At 39.3% G+C, this 19741-nt stretch overlaps 1 protein-coding gene across 14 annotated transcripts in view; it reads right to left on the bottom strand.

Moving 5' to 3' along the window:
- Positions 1 to 19741, bottom strand: part of adgrl2a (adhesion G protein-coupled receptor L2a) — a 90969-nt gene that overhangs the window by 41601 nt on the left and 29627 nt on the right. For all 14 annotated transcript variants that reach the window (XM_085382256.1, XM_085382257.1, XM_085382258.1 and 11 more), the window contains exons 3-4: positions 13960 to 14173; positions 893 to 1002 (exon numbers count right to left, since the gene is read on the bottom strand). In XM_085382256.1, the coding sequence (XP_085238382.1) occupies positions 893 to 1002; positions 13960 to 14173 (324 nt within the window). The remainder of the gene's footprint in view (positions 1 to 892; positions 1003 to 13959; positions 14174 to 19741) is intronic.

Here is a 19741-nt window from a genome sequence, read left to right as displayed (position 1 = left end):
TTGAGCTGAATCAAGACTGCAACACATCCAAAGACATCAGAGTGCAAAATACTCATTTGGATCTACAAGAGCTGCCAAATACTATTGTCCCATCACCCCGACTCTAATTATTTCAGTTCCACCTGATTAGTGATTCTGGCAATTCATCTAAATCTTTGTCATTAATCAGTTTGTAAAGGTTACACGGGGGAATTTCCTTCACGAATTGCAAATGAACATGGCAGCTTAAAGGACAAAGGAGAATTTTAATACAAAGGGCAATCTAAAGATTGTTTGGAAGCTGAATGGCAATGAATATTTTAACACCAGAGGAACAGACAAAATGTTAACGCTATCTCTTTACATGAAATATTAGCTTGTTGACTTATGAGTGGAGCTATTTTGTTCTGTTACATAATGAAACATCTGCTAACATATTTCAACACCTGTTGTGCGAATGTATATTAAGCCATCAAGGTGAGCTGTGCTTATGCCTGATAGACTTCTCCGTACAAGACTTGAGTAATGAAACACTGTCTTGCTATTAAGGAGAGTCAGCATGACTTCCTCTGCCCTCCCTCTAGTCTGCTACCTCATAACCAGGCTTGTCGATCTGCTGGAAACACAGTGAGCACATCAATAATAAGGGCCGTGTGGAAGAGGACCAAAGGGTTTTACAGGTCATATTTCATGAAAAGTTCACAGTGACACAGATGGAAGAAGAGAAGGAGAAATAGGGTGTTGGAAGGTGTTGCAGACAAAGAAAGGAGACTGTCTGGAAGAAATGGGACAGAATATGGTACAACAGGAGGAGAGACAGAGGGCAAGGAGGAAGGGGGGAAACGATGGGGAAGGGGTGTCGGGAGAGAGAAAAGGAAGAGTTTACAATTCATGACAGAAGGGCCATACTTACTGTAGGGAACACACTCATACTGGACCTCCAGGTATTTGTAGGTCCCTGGGCAGGGGTCGGGGAAGACATCTGAACCCGTGATTACAATGCACTGGGTCCGATTGTTGCATCTGACGAGAGAAAACACAGGAAAGAAACATTCACTGCTTTGTTCAAATTCATCCAGTCTCAAGCAAACTCGGCAACTGAAGGAAATCCCAGAAAGTTGACTGTGTTCATCTGGATGTAGTGTTCTCAGTTTGACAGGGACAGAATCAGCTGTCTGGGATTTCCTTCCCTGGGTGATTAAGCGTGTATCGAGACAAACCGAAGGACATAAAAGCATAAATATTAAAGCGCTGTGTGCCGGTTCTTTTCAACGGCTCTTAACTCATGTTCAGGCTGGGAAATATTCAAATTCTATCAACAAAGAAATAAAAAGAGTAACGCTCAGCAAGCTGTAGCCATGCTATTGAATCTGCGAGCACTAAAGATATGACCAGTTCCAGTGCTTTTCACTCTGTACATGCCTGTTGGATCTTTGCCATCAGGTTCATATAAAAGAGGTCTTTTGTGTTGTATTTCTTTTAGATAGTGGATAATCTGTCTGAATGTGTATATGTCAAGGAAAAATCCAGAAGCCTCTCTTATATTTTTAGTCCCTTAACATAACACAGCATCACCTGTCTGGTAAAAAGCTGGTCAGCACTGAACTAAATACAGAGTTCCCCTTCGGACTCAGTACAACACATACAGTGTGAGATATCATGCCCCGCATCACATGTCCTGGTTGAAGACATCTCTCTTTGCAGCTTTAAGGCAGATGTCCTATGATAACACATGCGAGGCCCCGTCTGCACATGCACACCTTTTTATAAACACCTCTAGCTAGCGACAGCTTGTTAGCCGTGCTGTCTGCCAACTTGAAGTCATCTGAACTCCTCTGTTGTTGTTAATAGAGTGCAGTTTGGAGGGAGTTGTCATCATGCTTAAATTCAAACTAACTTCTGCATGTGTTGTGGTTTGTTAAATGTCAAGCTGCTTGCATGCAGTTGAAACTTTGTGGGAGGAAAAAAAAAAGCAACAAATTATTCTAACACTGTCAGATGCAGCCAAAAAAATGTAAAAACTAAACGGTGGGTAAATAAAATTAACAATACAATGATCAACTTTACAGTCCTTGCATTGCATCGCTGGTATGTGTCAAAGTCAATATCCATGACACACACCAGCAATGCAATGCACGGACTGACTTTGACACGTACCAGACATAAGACGTTGTTAGGATGTCACCATAGCAACAGAACTCCCTTAGAAAAAATGTGCTAAATCACACCGTAAAATTGCTCCGTCGCAGCTCGAGGAACATGACAACGACCCTCGGGGATCATTGGACCACAGAAGTCCCCGGTAACGGGGAACATGCTTACTTAATAACAACTGTTTTTTGATTGGATTCATCTTGTCTAATTACCTAATATGTGTCTGTCAGGTTTAAATAGCTGTGGGTGTTTTGTGAACGGATGCCAAATGCTATCATTTTGCTGTAAAGCATATTTACCTATGGGTATAAATAAAGTCACCTTGAATGCTCAGTAATGGCTCTGGGAACATGACCCATGGGAGCAGCACTGCCTTCATATCCTCCAGACCCCAATCCAGTGCACCACAACAAGCCCAATCCAAGGACGTTCCATTCTAGAACCCCCGGGATCCTAAGACCCGGATCCCGCAGGGTAGCCCTGTGATTCCATTTTGTTTTGTTAGCAGAAGAGGGAACCGCACATTATGTGGCACTAGTTTTAATGTTGCAGCTGACTGTGGCTCACTGTAAATACAGTACTGGACTACTGCACAGGAACCTCATGTGATCTTTACCCCCCACACTGGTCTTTGGTGGGGTGAGTTTTGCACAGGATAAACAGTCTCTGTGTGTTTCACTCAAATGTCCTGACTTATTGATTGAGCTTCCTCTGAATGGGCCTACATGCTGAGTAGCTTTATGAGGCACCCAAAATGCCATCAAAGGTCTCATTAATAATAACTGCAGCATCTGAAATTGCAGATCCCACAAGACCAGACAATATGAAATGTGTCATTTCTTAAAAATAAGAATAATAATATTAGATATCTTGTTTATAATTTCAACAGCCCTTACAGTAGTGTCAGAAGTACATTTCAGTCACTGCCTTTAACATCTGGAGAGGATCTTCTGAGGTTCAGGGAGTTGTAGGAGACCACCATCTCGCTACACTGAAATCATGATAATGACATCAATACCCTGAGCTAGCCGTCTTTGCTTCCAAGGGGACTTGAAATTCTATTGGCAATGTGAGGAGCCGGATCGATAACCCTGTTCTGCTGATTTAGCAGAGACCAGAGATAATATTTGTTTCTTCTTATCACAGACCAGTGCGCCCATTTACAGCAGATCATTGGAAAATGTATTACTGGTTGCACTGTATTGTGCTTTGGGTTTTGCTTTTGTTTTGGGCTGGAGACGTAATCGCTGCTCTGTGTCCAAATGTTATTAATATATTATTAGGTATCTCAGTGGAACAGAGTTGGTTACTGTTGAGGGGCACAGTGATGAATTGACGTAGGGGCTGGACACTGGTGCCGCTTTAGTTTTTGCTTAAAAACAAACCTACAGAGTTTTAGCTGAGTATCAGGAATGCATGCAGGGCGCTGGGACTGAGATTTACAACACACAACTGTGTCCAGAACAAAGTCGGAACAACAGAAGGGAACATAATTAGACATCACTCATTCATGTTCCTCTGCATTTCTACAAATCATGCTGACTGAAAGAGTTCATAAATGTTCATAAATGTTTTTGATAGAGAACACCTTATTTTGACTGAGAAGCACAAATGGGGTTTTTTTTCCTTCTTTTTCCTTTTGGCAATTTTAATACAGCACATTTTATTACAGAGCAAATCAGCATAAACACACATTTGTTTCCACATCTGTGTGCATCTGTGTTTAGTGCAGATTTCAAGGGGCATTTCACTTTATTAATGACCTCCGTGAGTGATAACAGATGAAAATATCAGCATATTATAGTTGTATTTATGGAAATGAATGACTGTTTTGAAATTAAAACATGCACCTCATGCTGGGACCATAATACACTGCTTGTTTTTGTGGCTAATATTTCTCGAGTCTGTAGCAGTTTCCATATATTATATGGTCACTTTGATGATTGTTTTTCCTTTGCTCATGCATAAGCATCTCATGCAGGAGCAATATAAATCACCGTGCTTTATCTATCAGATACCAACGAGACTGGGAAATGAATGCATACTTTATGTTACGGGTATGAAAAAGAATTAATTCAAAAATAAAATTTGTGACACTAATGAGACACCGGCCTGCCATCATCACTCAGGCAAATGCGTGAAACGACAGGACATAAACACAAAAAATTCTCATATTTCTCATGAAACAATGTTGACATAAGTGTTGATGGCTCTTTCTGATATATTGCCCTAATTTTAGAGCAGCGGAGCAGGGGGCTCCCTCGTCTGTGGGATTGTGTGACTGTGATGCCTGTCTCCTCAGTGAAACCTCAGGCATCCCCTGAGACCAATTGAGAAAAAAAAAAAAAACCCTAATGACTTGTGCTGTGCGTAGTTCTAACCCTCATTTTGAGAGAGAGCACGTAATAGAAATTCCTCCCATAAAAAAGTTCAGCATTTTGGATTTGGTAGGGCGCAGGTCTCAAAGTGCACACTAATTAAATGCATGTACAGTATGATCTTTTACTACTCTTAGGCTATATAGTAATTAATCATGTACATAATGATTATTAAGTCAAAGGAAGCATTCCTCCGCTTTCTTTGAGATTTTGAAACTTTCTATGACTATCTTGATTGCTCAGCAGGATTTCACTGAAGCAAAAGTGAAGAGACTACCAATTTATGTTTTAGCTTTTAAAAAGACTTAAAGAAGTTAATAGTAAATATACTATTTTGGAGGCAAAATTATAATTATTATTATTACTCATTTTTGGGGGTTGTTTGTTCCTGCTGTGCCTATACAGACGAGTGTATGTGATGCAGTCATATTTTAGGAAACTTTTACATCAAACATAGGTTGGCTGAGAATAAGTAAGTACATAATTAAATTAGTAAGTAAGTAATTAGTAAATAATACATTTCAAAGTGTATAAAAGACTGAAGAGATAAAAAGTCTTAGAGGTCACAGACTCCAATAAAAACTAGCTCTTTCTCTTCCTCTTCAGGGTGTTGCTCACAGATACTTTGAATGGGAAAATATCTAGAATATATACACATATATCTAAATTTGTTCCAGAATGAATGAATGAATACATTTCAAAGCAAAGCCAAGTCTGAAGAGATAAAAGAAGTAGAGGTCAGAAGCTCAAATCAAAAGGTTATATCTTTCTCTACTTATTTGTGGTATTTTCTTACAAATAATTTGAATTTGAAAATGTCTCGAAAATATGTATTTAAATTAGTCTCAGAATGTAAAATCAGATCACCAATTTTCTTGACGTAAAACTAAAGCGACTGCAGGAGAGAGCATGATTCTGCTTTGATTGCCTCCATTTCTCCCACCGGCCTTTTAATCACACTGAAGTATTCCAAATGTAATCCCATCACATCTCTGACCTTTTGGGAGAGGCAGACATCAGTACAATTAGAGTGTGCTGCTTGGATTTCATGTAAATCTCTTTTAAATATGAGCTCCGTCTCAGGGCAGTGGGAAAGAACGCAATAAGATACCAACAAGGTGAACTGCTAGTACTCGCTGATACCATGTATCCACCATATTTAACCTTTTGCTATGACATCATAAAGCATGTCAGAGGAATGATGGGCCTTGAGGATAATATGTTCATTTAATAATAAATCATGATAACATACAAAAACAAACATAGTGGGAGGTCTACAGCCTTCTGAAATCCTAACATGCCTGTTTTTTATAACTGTGTTATTTTAATAAACTATGCTTTGTATCATGTCAAGCTTTCAGTTTATACGTTTATATTCCAGTTTTACTTTTATGACAAATATGTGGAAATATACTGCATAATTAGAAATTTGGGGATTTGGTCGTCACACATTTCATCATCAGATTAATCACAACCACAAAATTCAAATTCAAATTCAAATTCAAATTTTATTTGTCACACACACACAACCATACACAGTATGACATGGGGGTGAAACCACGAGGTAATACCGAAGATAAACCTTTAAATATTTAATAATAATAAAAGAAACTACAAAAAATGTGTATTTAGACTGTGTGTGAGTGAAGAAATTTGCTTTAAAAGAGAGAAAAATAGATGACCGGAGAAAAAGCCCTGAAATGTTGAAATATTTTAATTATATTCAATTTTGAATCAGAACAATTGCAAACTGATTTAAAGGAAAACGAAACTAAATTAAAAACTTTTAAAGCAGTGTAGAAAGTAAATCTTTTATTACCATTTTTGCATGTGTCACATCAAGTGCCGGTCACGTGACTGGTTTATTTTAGACTACCGGTAAGATGTCCCTTAATTGCTTAATCTCAGATCATTTTGCACCCACTTCTCGATTTTCTATCCTTCAACTCACTGAAAGCCAAAGCAGCTATTTGTAATTCATAATAAAAAAAATAAAAAAATACAGTAGCACCAGCAGCAGTAGCAAAACAATCGCTGTGTAACTGGAGGAGAAAAGCGACATGAGTGAGGGGAGCACATTACAGAAAAAGGCACAATCTACTTCCTGGTGCTCCCAGTTTGAATTTCAATCAAATTAGCATCTCTTAAACTCAAAGTGACCCGTCTAGCTCCATTTCATCTGAAATGCTGATGAGGTTCATGGCACAATTATCAAGGCAGACATCTCTCTCAAGAGGCAAGCCTGTTGATAGCAGACAGGCCATTGAAAAATTAAATCATTTCCAAGGCCAGAGAATAGCAGCAAAGGGAAAAAAATCTGGTGCGAACAGGACACACACACACACACACACACACACACACACACACACACACACACGTGTACAGTATAGTCTTTATAAGTATAACCAGCTCCAGTATCAGTATATATAGACCAGTTTATAAGGGGGTGGCCCAATAATGCTGCAGGAAATAGGTTGTTAGAAATTAACCATTAGCATCGCTTTCAACTCACAATCCAGCCCAATATCCGGGTGAGACATCCCAGAAACTTATAATTACTGTCATATGCTTGTGCCATATTTATGGAGCTCACCCGGGAGATTCCAGGCTCTTAAAGAGTCAGGGGGAAGGCTGTCTGACTCACATCCATCCATCTATTGATTTTTAAACCAGAAAAGGTATATCGCCATGCCACTCAAGTCAATAGAAATACTACGGTGACATTCTGCTGGTCAAAATGTGACCTTTACAAGATGACACGACGCGAAGCTAGAACACCCAAGTACAAAGACAACAATTCAGGAAAGCTTCAGAAACAACAATATGAATGTTCTCCTTTGGCCAAATATGAGATCTCAGTGCAGCTCTGACTTCTAGTAAATGAAAGGAATTTAACTGTGTTCATTCTCAAGCTTGATCAGTTTTGTAAAGAAGAGATGGGAACTCAAAGCTTTACTAAAAAGGAAAAGCTGATGCTTCTTTTGTCGTTGAATTTCAAACTGATACCCAGGAAAATAATACATTTTTAATATAACAGGGGATCATATTTTATATATATAAAAATTACAAACAATATAAAAGAATATTTCTGTGACAAAACTGTTTTTAAGTTCTCTGACATCGTGCAAAAAAAAAAAAAAATCCAGTTAATATAACTGGAAGTATGACTGTGTGACCAATACTTTAAGATTTTGTTTGCAGAGCAAAATCACAAAAAAACTTCAACATTTTTAGATTTTCTGAGGTAGTGTTGGGCTTCTGGTGACTTCTGTTATTGATCGAATGCAGTCGGTAAGGTAGGCTGCTTCTGTTTCTGTCTAGTTTTAATAGACTTTTTTCAGCTCCAACCTTCAGAAGGATGATTGTACTTTTTACACACAAATAATTGTGTCATCCCATCATACTGATATAATTTGCTACCCACTCCCAACACTAATGTTATCATTTTAATATTAGCCATAGTTACGATCCACCACCTTGATGATAACTTCGCAGACCGCTAGTGTGGCTGTTTTTAATGTGTGTGCAGGTCATAACTGTTTAATACTTCGGAGCTTTCCTGACTGCTTAAAATTCCTCCTAGAGAGTAGTTCAGTGTTTCTGTGTTAATTGTTTTTTTGTTTTTTTACAGAAGTGTTATTGTGTTAATGATCAAATTTATCTGAAAAACTGGAAACATTTCCAAACTGTAAGAAAATATATCAATTTAAAAACTCTGGTGAATCTAAGTGCATATCATATGTACTTTAGTACTATTAATATCAACAGTAGTAGGCCTCACTTGCTGCATTGCCCAGATTCTCCAATACATACTCCAGACTTCATACGTGGGAAACCAGCGTGCTGCCCCACCCGTCTAACATGATGTGACACGTGTGTTGGTAAATCTATTTCTCTACTTACATTTCATGTAATTCAACACTGGTATTAGCAGTTGTTAGCCTAATGAGGTGACTGTTCCTACCCTTAATTTTTCGAGTGGAGAGCAGTTTCATGCCTCATGAACTTTTGAACATCCCTGTGAAACGTCCAAGCGGAATCTGGATCTTTATGAAATCTTAATCGGCTGCGCTTTAAATAAACACTAACGTCGTACATACAGAGAGGAAGAACAAGGCGCTGTGCTGTCAGGCGGCAACAATGGAGCTCCTCGGAGAGCCTCGCGAGCCGCCCCTGACATTGATATAAATAGTGTAAGCGGCATCATTTATTCTCCAGAACTGCTTCACATTCATTGACAACAACTTCAAAGATGCAGCTAATTGCATGTTAATGTTTTTACAACATGTTATATTTGTAAAAACCTGCTGCATTTAATATGTCATTATGAAATATAACATTTCAAATACACAGTTGTTGACTGGTAATAATAATAATTGTCACGATAATTATTAATTAATAATCAACTCATGCTGTCCCCTAATCCTGCTGATGAATTTAATCTTCTCTGTTAGAGACGTATCTGCACTGATCATTTTCATCAATGATACGCTCTTTAAAAAAAAACCATGATGCACAGACACCAATCATGTTATGTTACAGCAATCAATGACCTTGTTATCTAATACTTACAGTGAACCTCATTAGTCAAAGAGAAATCAATAGATGTAAGCTGCTCATATTGTATATCCTTTTTTTTTTGAGATGATCAGTCGAGGTGCTTCACTGTCATGTTTTCTTATTCCTTGAACTGTGATGGAGACTGATGGACAGATTTAGATCAGTAACATCTAAGCACCAGATGGTTGTTGCATGCACAAGTAAACGCACTACAAAATAATATTCAAATGCACCTAAATTACAGTTTTAATTTAGTAGATGTTATCTGTGTGGCGAGAATGTGTTTGTAGTCATTATCATTATCATCAGCGTAGATGAGGAAATGTAATCATTAACAACTAAAATCCTGAAAAGAAAGAAAAAAAAAACACATCACTGAATATTATTACCAATGAATTAATTATTTCAAACTGTACTGCCATGCAGTTTCACATCTGCTGGGGAGGTGTCCACATGAAAAATTCCTGTACAGATTATCACCCACTTGAGTCGACTAATTGCTTGCAGCTGAATGTTCTAATTGAGCCACAACAGTCCTAAGGCTATTTTCATAAAATCATTGTGCTCATGAATATAATATGCCAGCTAGATATAAAAACAACTTGGAGTGCCAACAGGATCTATCAAACTCAGTGAAGCCTCAATCCAATTCTCCACACTTCGGGGCCACATCAATTTCGGATGTTTAAAAGTGAACACAGTTTTCCACACACGAGTACTAATGTGATTTCCCCCCACACACTTAAATTAGTAGACCAGAGTAATTATGGCAACAAATATTTTTGATTCTCGAATCCCTTTATTGATGTAGGCTGTACAGTAGGAAATACTATTTTCCTGTTTTTTTTCCACATACAGTGTGTGTGCAGGGGAGTGTTCAACAAAGGGACCGTTTTCAGCTGAGCTAGTTTAGACTCGGGGAGGAACCGAGGGCTCAGACTAGGGGTGGGTTTTTATAATCGATTTATTGATTAAAATCGATTCTGGCTTGGATAATGTAAAATCGATTCATTAAAATCCTGAATCGATTTTTTAATATAAATTTATTTTGCCCGAAATGCCAGAATCTCAGGTGAAATCTCACAAAATTTCAACAGCCACCAAACGGCTAAGACAGTAAATGAGAGCAGGAACACGGATTCTGCACAAAGACTTAAACACACAGCGCAACCCGCGGATCAGAATCAGTTAGATGTTGCCTTTCTCACAGTCGGGGCTGAAAGCCGACAGCTCGCTGATTCTGATCTGTCGGCGGGTCCGCGCTTTGTGTTTTTCCGGCCTTTTATGTGCTGATTCTAAAGCTGTTAGTTTGATGTCTCTCTAAACAATATTGACCGAACCAGCAGCAAAAGAAGATCCAAACTATGCTTCACATAAACATCGTCATGAATTCAGTGTACTTTTACTGCTATGCTTCGACCACGATGCACAGCTGCCCACCCCCCCTCTCTGTACTTCAAGAACAGTTTCCCGTCTAAAAATCTGTTTTCTTCATTATTCGATACTTCCGACGCTTTTTTTTTTTCGTTTTATATACTTCCAAAAAGAAAACCTAATTTCTGCCGTTCAATACTGAACAAACATAAACTAAAATTATGCAAAATGCAAAACGTTTAGTCGTGTCTCTAATAAAACCGCTGTAACTTCAGAGATAATGTTCATGTGTTGATTAATGGTTTTCTTTCATTTTTGATGTACTGCAGAATATTTTTATAAAATCCCAGGCCAGGAAAATCACCTTCATGTTTTTCTGTGTTTTATCTTCAGCTACTTTGACACAAAGGCATCTGCTGTGATGCTCACACCTTTGATAAAGTCTTGCGTGTGTCAGCTTCCTTTTTATAGATACAAAAATATGTAAATGTACTGATCTGAATTATAATATTTCTGACTGTCAAAATTTCCCAGATTCAAATCGAATTAAATCGAATCGTGGATCGAATCGATTCGGGACCTTGTGAATCGGAATTGAATCGATTCTAGAAATCAGTGACGATACCCAGCCCTAGCTCAGACCTCATGCCAATGAAACAAACACTGCATTCCAAACAGGCAAAACAATCACCACGTTCCTTTTTCCCCATTTGAAGATAATTATTTTTGGCAGCAGGGGCAATCTTTCATTACATTTGCTTCCTATTTCAGTCTATTGCTGTAAATAAACGGGCAGGAGAAAAAGAATGTGTAATTAGTCCCATATGCAGTCTTGGACATTTGTCAAGCTGTCCTTGAATCTATTTTCATGTCGGTGAACTCCTTTTGCTTTTTATGATACTGACTACATAAAAACTCCAATCCACGCTTTCCACTCGTATAAATAATGACTCACTCATCTGTTCTCACATTTCCATGGTGATCTCAAAAGAACTTTATGTGTTTTGTCAGACGTTGTTCTTGTAAAGTACCTGTTTTGTGGATTTTGAACTTGTGTCCCTCGCAGAGACCTCTTTTATGACAGTTCTCTCTCGCTCTCTTTGAACACTACAGCATCGACATCACGGTGCTAAAAACACATTTAAAACAACATCTGAAGTTCAGCCTCTGGCACTCTCAGGATGTGAGGAATGAACCCCAGTCCTACAGACATCAGTGTCTGAACTGGAGACACTGGTAGAGAGCGTTTTTGGGATTTGTTGTCAGCCTCCTGCTGAGTCGGTATTTGTGCTTCAGTTTACTGTTTACTGTTGTGTACGAGCGAGGCTGAGGCCAGCGTAATACATATGGCCACAAGCGGAGAGAAGGCAGCCTGCAGCCTTTCAGGACAGACAATGTGAGTCAGCTATCTGACTTCATCAAATAGGACTTGACAATAACCCCCCTGAATACAAGGGCTCTACTTTTTTATTTCATTATTTTTTTTATTTCCCAAGGCGGCGTGCCAGAGTTGCTGACGCTCTCATACCGTCCAATATCTCTCTCTGTGGCAGTCATATGTCATTCCATCCTGTGCACTTTGGCTCCGATGGCATCCCTGTGTGACAACTGGTCTCGTGTATTAGGTCTCATGTATGCAGCGTTCCTGCTTGAGCCAAGTTTGCAAGTGTGTGTGCGCGTCAGCGAACGTGTCGATAGCTTTGCATCTAATGACAGCTACAGAGATGGTTTCAAGCTTGCATTGTGGTGTTCATTTATTCAACTGTCCATTAGCAACCTTTGTTTCCATGAGAGCGTTGTGAAGGAAACTGAACATTTTTCTATAAATGCAAATAATAACTAAATGAAAATGTGCAAGGCTCACAAAAACATGCTTATTTTTTCAATGTAAAGTTGTATTCATTTGCTTACAGTCTGTGATGAGTAGTATCATCTCATTTTATCTGACTTCTTGGACAGAAATACATTTATGAGCTAAATTCCTTGAGAAATGTCCTTTTATCCCTGGTGACATAACGCGGTCAGAGTTACGTAATAATAAGATGAACTGGAATTACTGACTTGGTCTGCAGTGTTAGCATTGTGACACTGCAAATAATGAATAATCTGCAAAATTGGAATTAAATCTTTTTAGTGTTTGTTGTCTCATAAAAGCCTAAAATTCAGATTGGACTAAAGGCTGAAGTCAGACTGGTAATGAACTCGTCTCACTGTATTGTTGGTGTGTTAGTGTTTGTTATAGCACCTCAGCAAACCTGCAATATGAAAAAAGTGCATATCATTAAAATGCATATGTTATGTGTTTCACGTTGACTTTTTAAAGCCCCGGCTCAAAACAGCTTTGGTGCGTGTTGCCTTTCGTTTCCTTAGAAACATTAACGACTGCCCTCAGATGTTCTCGTGTTCTTCTAGTATTGCAGATAAATGAACAGGAGTGGAGAAACTTCTCTCCCTCATACCACAGCGCTGTTGTTCTTGGAACTGCAAAATAGTTAACACATGACTTTATGCCATTAGACTTTGGCAGTTGGTGGTGAATTGACAAATGCAAAACTTAGTGAGTTGAGTTGTATATTTCATCTTAAAAGTGTCAACCCCAAATTTTGTGGTCTGAATGGAAAACTCAATTCAGATACATGTGCAATAGGGTCAGCTGCAGAAAAATAACTGTATCCATGCACTTTTCATTGAGTGCATTTATTCAATTCTGACACAATTTTTTGGTGCCAATCTAAAGCAATACTGGGTGCCAAAGTTAACACTATCAACCAGAGTGCGAATATCAGCTATGGAGCATCTTTGAATCGTGCTAACAGCCTGCTCTTAAACTTACCAGAAGGAATTTACACATGAGATCAGTATGATTTAGGAAGTTTAGGAAATTCAGACAGTAGAAGTAGAACATTTAGAAAAGTAATACACATTATACTGTAGAAATACTCTTCATCATAATCAATATTTATCATGTACATTTTTTTCATTTTTATTTATTTTTAAATATTTCTTTATTATATCACATAAATGCAGATATTAAATGTATGTATATAAGAGCAGAAATGACAATGGGCAGCAGTTTGGATGGGAAGCTTTGTTACTGCACTCTGTGACTTTGGCTGTGTTTCTGTTTTAATCTGCTCTCTCTGGGCTGTTTGCCCAAATTGATTTAAAATTCCAAGTTCTGATGAAATTTCTAATTCTCTTCTGCTCGGTTTCGGCTGTCTCAGTAGTGCAATCTTATTACACACTCATATTCCGTTTTTCTGTTTTTATGCAACTGACAGCAACACTGTTATTGTTCTGGGTGACTTTTACTCCAAAGCCGAGGGATACGGAGGGTTTTTGTTCTCAACACAGGATGCCAACAGGGGCAACCATGCAAAATGAACAACAGCGGACCACGACAAAGAAAATGTTATCATGCTTATCAATCATTTCACTTCTGTGACAGCGGAAAATACCTTTAGATTTATTAGTTATTATTACTGTTATTATTTGGAGGTGTCTGCAGTGTTACCTTTGTGACATGATCTTGTAGGCGTCTGGAAGATAGCAGTTTATGTTCTCCATCTGGAAAGGGTCGGCATCGCAGATCTTGTCGTCCGTTCGGCCATAGTTGGCACTTTCGATCATAATGACATCACTTCCTGGACACCGCAAATCAATGGGGTAACCCTCACAAGACAGCTCTCTCCGCACTAAACCAAATGGCAGGGCAGCTCGACTAAACCCTGAGGGAGAAGAGAAGGAGAAGGAGCTCTATCAGTGCGGATTGAAGCATGGAACTACAGCGACTTAGAGGAAGAGGGAGGCAGGAGACAAAAGAGATCAGAGGTGGATATACACAAAGGAAGCATCTTCAAACATCGCTTTCTCTTATTTTATTCAGAAGATGTAACTTTTCATCAATATAAATAAGAAATCTAAAGAGTAAAAGCCCAGACTAGACTGCAACTCTGACATACATCTGTATGCCGAGTGAACATTTCAGATCTAAACCGCACCAGGGAGCTAATAGTGTTAGTATGTCATCCACATGCCTTAACTGCTACTAAAAAAAAGAGAAATCAATATTTGTCATTAAAGTCTAGTTTGTCAGCTTAAATGTCTGGAGCCTTGTTTCCCCCTGTGACCATCTACATAAGCATGCCGACACAAGAACAACCTTTAGAGGCTGATGTCACGTTAACATAAACAATTAAATAAATACATTTTTAACCATCTGTTTTCTTCTCTGCTGTTGTCGCGTGTTTCACTTCAATACGGGGCCTGACTGACACTGCAGAGTCTATCACTGGAGACTTGCGGTTTACTTGCAATGCTCATTTTTCTATCCAAAATGAAAAAGAACAACAAGCATGACAACATGAGTGTAATTTAATCCACTTTCCAGTGCTGACAATCGAAGGCAAGGCTATTGGGAGGCTGAAAAAAAGGTTTATGAATGTGAGTGTGTTCAGTGTGTGTGTGTGTGTGTGTGTGTGTGTGTCGGGGAGGGGGAGGGGGGAGGAAAAATAGAAAAGAAATCAATATTGTGGCTCGGCGAATACGAACAATGCCAAAAGCCATATTTAAACTAAAAGTGAACTACCTGCATAAACTATAGCGCTCTACATACTGCGTGTCTTTTTGGCGAGAGCAGCTTCCAGCAGCTATGTCATGTCAGATATCAAAGAAACCTGGCGCGGAACTAAAAATGATTTTCAGATGCTTCTCTGCAGACTCTGAATCACGGCTGAATAAATACTACAGTTTCAGTCACCTTTATAGTGCTTTAAACATCGCTGTTAATGCAACTTGGTTGATGGCTTTGTTTCCGAAGAACGCGTTTCCTTAATGAGCTTTATTCACAGTTGCAAAAGAAAATAAAGCACGCCGCCGCCGCCACTTCTAATGCACTAATTCGTTTGGCTCCTGGACAAGTCCGGGCGATCCATATGTGCAGTTGTTTGGAATTATGAAGCACTTTATTACTTCATGAGGCATTGTGTGACATGGCATTGTGGCAGCTGTTTACTTAAAGCCACCGAGTAAATTGGTCAAGAAAGGCTAAGTTCATTGTACCCTGCTGAATGATTCATCAATTAATTACCAAAACAATTATCTTAGTGTGATTTAAAGGCAAAGCTACAGTGGCAGGGGATTAGCATTCTGCTTTTTCTGCTTTGCCTCGTAATGCTCCTGTGGTATTTTACAAAGTAAGATAAATGTCAGCTTGTATTGCCAGATCCACCGTTTGTGAGCCAATCAGGTGAAAGGCCTGTTTCTGAAGGTGCTCGGTGAGGAGCTCGGGGTAAACAAAGGATATATCTGTATGGATGAGGGCAGCTGCCCTGGCCTATCACTAAAAGACTTTTATTTGTTTGGGAGCATAAAATCATCAGGGAAGGATCTTTTTTCCTCCACTTGCACTTTTTGACAGCAAACTTTCTCATGTGACCAATAGACATGAAAAAGTAAAGGCTTTCAAATATGATAGGTTGCGGCTGTATTTCATTTTTGCAGCCCCTTTCTCTCTCGAGTCAAAAAGAACGCTTAAGGTGATAAACAATATATCAGAGATGTTGGCTTGAGAGAAAAAACCCCTGAAACACAGCATGTTAAGAACAGGACTTGACAGCCAATCTTGAGTTCGTGTCAATGTACTCCAGCTTTGTCAAAAGACTGAAATATGATGTGTAGTAACTACAAGAGCCTATGTAAAACATCACTCAAACCCGTATCGCAATTTTACGCTTAAATCATGTCACAAAAGTGGTGGATGTGTAATGGAAACTCATCTATTGCTTTTCCGTCAGCTGTTGTCACATCAAATGAAGAATTGACAGCTTTCACTTTTTTCTGCATATGAGGAATAAAAATCATTTTAAAACGTGATTTCAATAACTGAAGCTAACACATTTTTGCTACCCTGCCTTAATATAAAGGTGACCGGGCAGCAGATCAGCGTGACTGGGTGGGAGACGGTAAACTTGGCCAAGTGTTCTGCTTTTTTGGCCATGTGTAAGACCTCCGAGTTTGATCTCCAAATCCACAGCCAAACCCACTGATGCTCTGCGTTTCTGGATCACTGTTAAAACACTTAAATCACTCTGCCTTTACAATCTTCTGGTTTTTTATGATTTAGAGCTGATGCAGTCTCTGCGCTTAAGTAGGAAAACAGCGGCCGGAGCAACGAGGAGATAAATGTAGGCTCAAGAGTACCGTACGACTTCTACAAAAACACGCTGTGAAATTATTTTCTTGTTCATATTACTGGTTCTCAGACAAAATTGCTGTCCTCTAAACTCTTTTCATTCACCAGCTGGGCTTGTGCATCATGAACCAAAAGCAGCATCGTAAACAACCTCAAAAAGCCTCTCAATTGATTAGGCCTGAGGCTGATTTTTTTCCCTCGCTCTGGTGTCAGATGGTATTTTTAGTTCATGGGGAGATGGGTGACAAAGATAAATCAATATGGGGGGACAAACAATAGTTCTGTAAACAAATGTCAATGGAATAGATGGGTGTCCTTATTTCTCAATTAAGTTAGTAATGTTGTACTGTTTGTACAAGTATTTCATTTCATTTATTCAGTTTTGGATGAGATCCTCAGAAAATCTGTCCTCCTCACATACGCATTTGTCACTGTTTCACTTAAATAAGTATTGACCAAGATCAGCCCCACAAAAAATCATTTCTCTGCTATGCTGGGAGACTAAAATGTGCACTTTAAATAATGTTTTCTTAGGTTCTTTTCTACTGTATAATAGAGGCTTTGTGCCACTCCTGAAAATAAATCCTCTTTGTCTGTTTTCATATAGATAGTATGAAGGAACCAAAACACCATCGATCACACGTCGCAATTACACGAGAATAATATGATCACACTGAATCTAACATAAACAAATCCAATGCTTACTGTCTCACTTAACTAAATGATTTCATTATTCAAATGAGCCAGAAAAGTAATCATTATTTTGCTCATGGGGCCATTAGCATAACTATTCAGCGAATGCATGATATGAAAATTATTTACTTTCCATACGGTGACAGTAAAACATGTCAAGAATATCAATACGCGGCGGATGCTAAAATATTGACGACGTAAACCATCTATTTTGGTTTTCCTGCGCACTCTTGCTGATGTTCTAAAAACCCATCCAAACAGAGCTCAGCAGTTAATTGGGGGAGCTGAGGGCACTTGTTGCTATATTATGTTTCAGGAGCCTCTTTACCTCGGAGCTTTCTACAAAGAGGCTGCTGAGCAGACAAAATGGTGCCACCCAAGTGTACGCTGATGGTTCACGGACAGAAAAACATAATCACAAGTCTGCGCCTGGAAAGAGTTTTTAGACGTGCTCGTTTTCTCGTGTCTTTTCCGAGCTATGCGGCCACGTGCTCATAAAAGAAGCCCGGCTGCCCCATCGTCACTGATAGCACGCACTTCAGAGATCTTAAAATACGAGATGCTATTTTACTCGCTTTGATGTGCTTTCACTTTAAGATAGTGCACGATGTATACAAGCTCTTAAAATATAGTTTTATATCAATCAAACACGAAGAAGGAGAATTTTTGAAGCATTCTCGCCATTAATTAAACAGCAGGGGGTGAAAGTTTAAGACATAGACAAAAAAAAGATATAATATGGAAAGCTCATTTCTGTCACCATGGCAACATGATGGGAGCAGAGACATTATTGGCCAGGCCCTTATCGTGGCCCTGTTGACACTTTCTAATCAGAAATTCTGGTCAGCCGTCAGCCCCACCACCACGACCACAAGAAGACCAGTCCGGCTCATCGCCATCGGCTGTCACGGAGCAGAGCGAGGATTACTGACATCCTCCTCCCGTAAAGCATTCAGTCAGGGCTCTGTCTTTAATGTGATGCAATTCGACAGTAAACCTTAAAAATGTCATGCATTTCCCAGTCAACAAGTGAACATTATAAAACATCTGTTTGCTTTAAAAGAAATCTGAGCACTTAACCTTTTGACATGTGCTTGTAAACGCTGTAAATGGTGTTGGAACATGCTAGTAATTGACTCTGATTGGTGCATAGCACCTCTATTTCCATGGGTTATAGCACTTTATTAAGCCAGTGACAAGCCTCTATTTAAGGCTTTCCACTCTGGCTTTTATTACCCAGACTAACCTTTGCGATGACTTTAAGCACGTACAAAAGCTGAGGCTGAAGAACTGTGAGAAACCTCCCATATGTAAGGGCGGCCGATTAAGCGCCGTCTCGTTGCCGTAATGTTTTAATTCATTTTTCTCACAGATGAGCCAAATCAATCGGAAAGTGACCATCTGTTAGGATATGAGTGTCATTGAAGCAGAGGTAATGACGAAAATGTCTTCCTATTTCACAGAAATGAGGAGACATTAGGGTCTTTTTCAGCCATGTAGAGACTGTGTAGTCTCATCAAGCCGGATAACAGACATAAAGAACATGCAGTCAAAACGGCTGCATTTAATCAGAACACCAAACTTACTATCTTTCTATGAAATAGTTTTTTTTTCAGTATTTCTTTGCTCCAACCGTAATGCATAATTGAGAGTAGTCTGCTTTTCATCACAGCTATATTGCATCCAGCAAATGGTTTTTAAATCAAAATGACTCTCTGCAACTCCAGTTATACTTTTTCCAGAGTTAGTCCAGGGGCTAGGCAGAGGCTGATCAAAAGGTCTATTCAGTCATCATTGTGCTCCGAGCACAAAAGAGGACTCGAGATTATTTTGATGTCACACCAGATAATTTTTCTGTCGAGAGCCAATGAGAAGTGTGACGGGGACGCTCCCGATGCTTGTCGTCTGCCGTTAACGCAGCCCTTTGATTTTCCTCGCTGCTCTGATGAGAGCTAAACAGCTGCTTGTAAATGAGCTAGCTTCGCTGCTCGGCCAGCCATTATTCTGCACTCCTGAGCCGACAAGGTCGCTTGCTGGGGGGATTTTGGGTGAAAGGAAAGTGTGGCCTATAGCATTAGCTTGGAGCCACAGGAACCACAGCTTGAGTCCCCCAGGTTCCGGCACCCCCGAGCCCCCTCCCTTTTTCCTTCGAGTCTGCGAAGGAAAAGAAACCTTTAAGTCAAAACTCTTCCCACAGTGCTGATTCTATAATCCAGAGATATCCTTTACAACAGCATGTATTCTTAAGAAGTCAGGTCCATGCAGGGGAGGAGAAGAAAGAAAATATTGCATATATCCTGCAAACAGCAGGATATGGTCGACTGCAGACTCTGTGTGGCCATTGTAAAGAAGAATTGCACGGGCTCGACAGATATTAACGTTCTTTGGAATTCCTTCATATTAACTTTAG

The sequence above is a fragment of the Rhamphochromis longiceps genome, linkage group LG15 (genome assembly GCF_057381845.1).
Source record: "Rhamphochromis longiceps isolate RC_006_pf linkage group LG15, R_longiceps_female_GT1.1, whole genome shotgun sequence".
NCBI lineage: Eukaryota > Metazoa > Chordata > Actinopteri > Cichliformes > Cichlidae > Rhamphochromis > Rhamphochromis longiceps.
The sequence above is the reverse complement of the archived record's forward strand: the minus strand, read 5'-3'. Positions and strand labels throughout refer to the sequence as shown.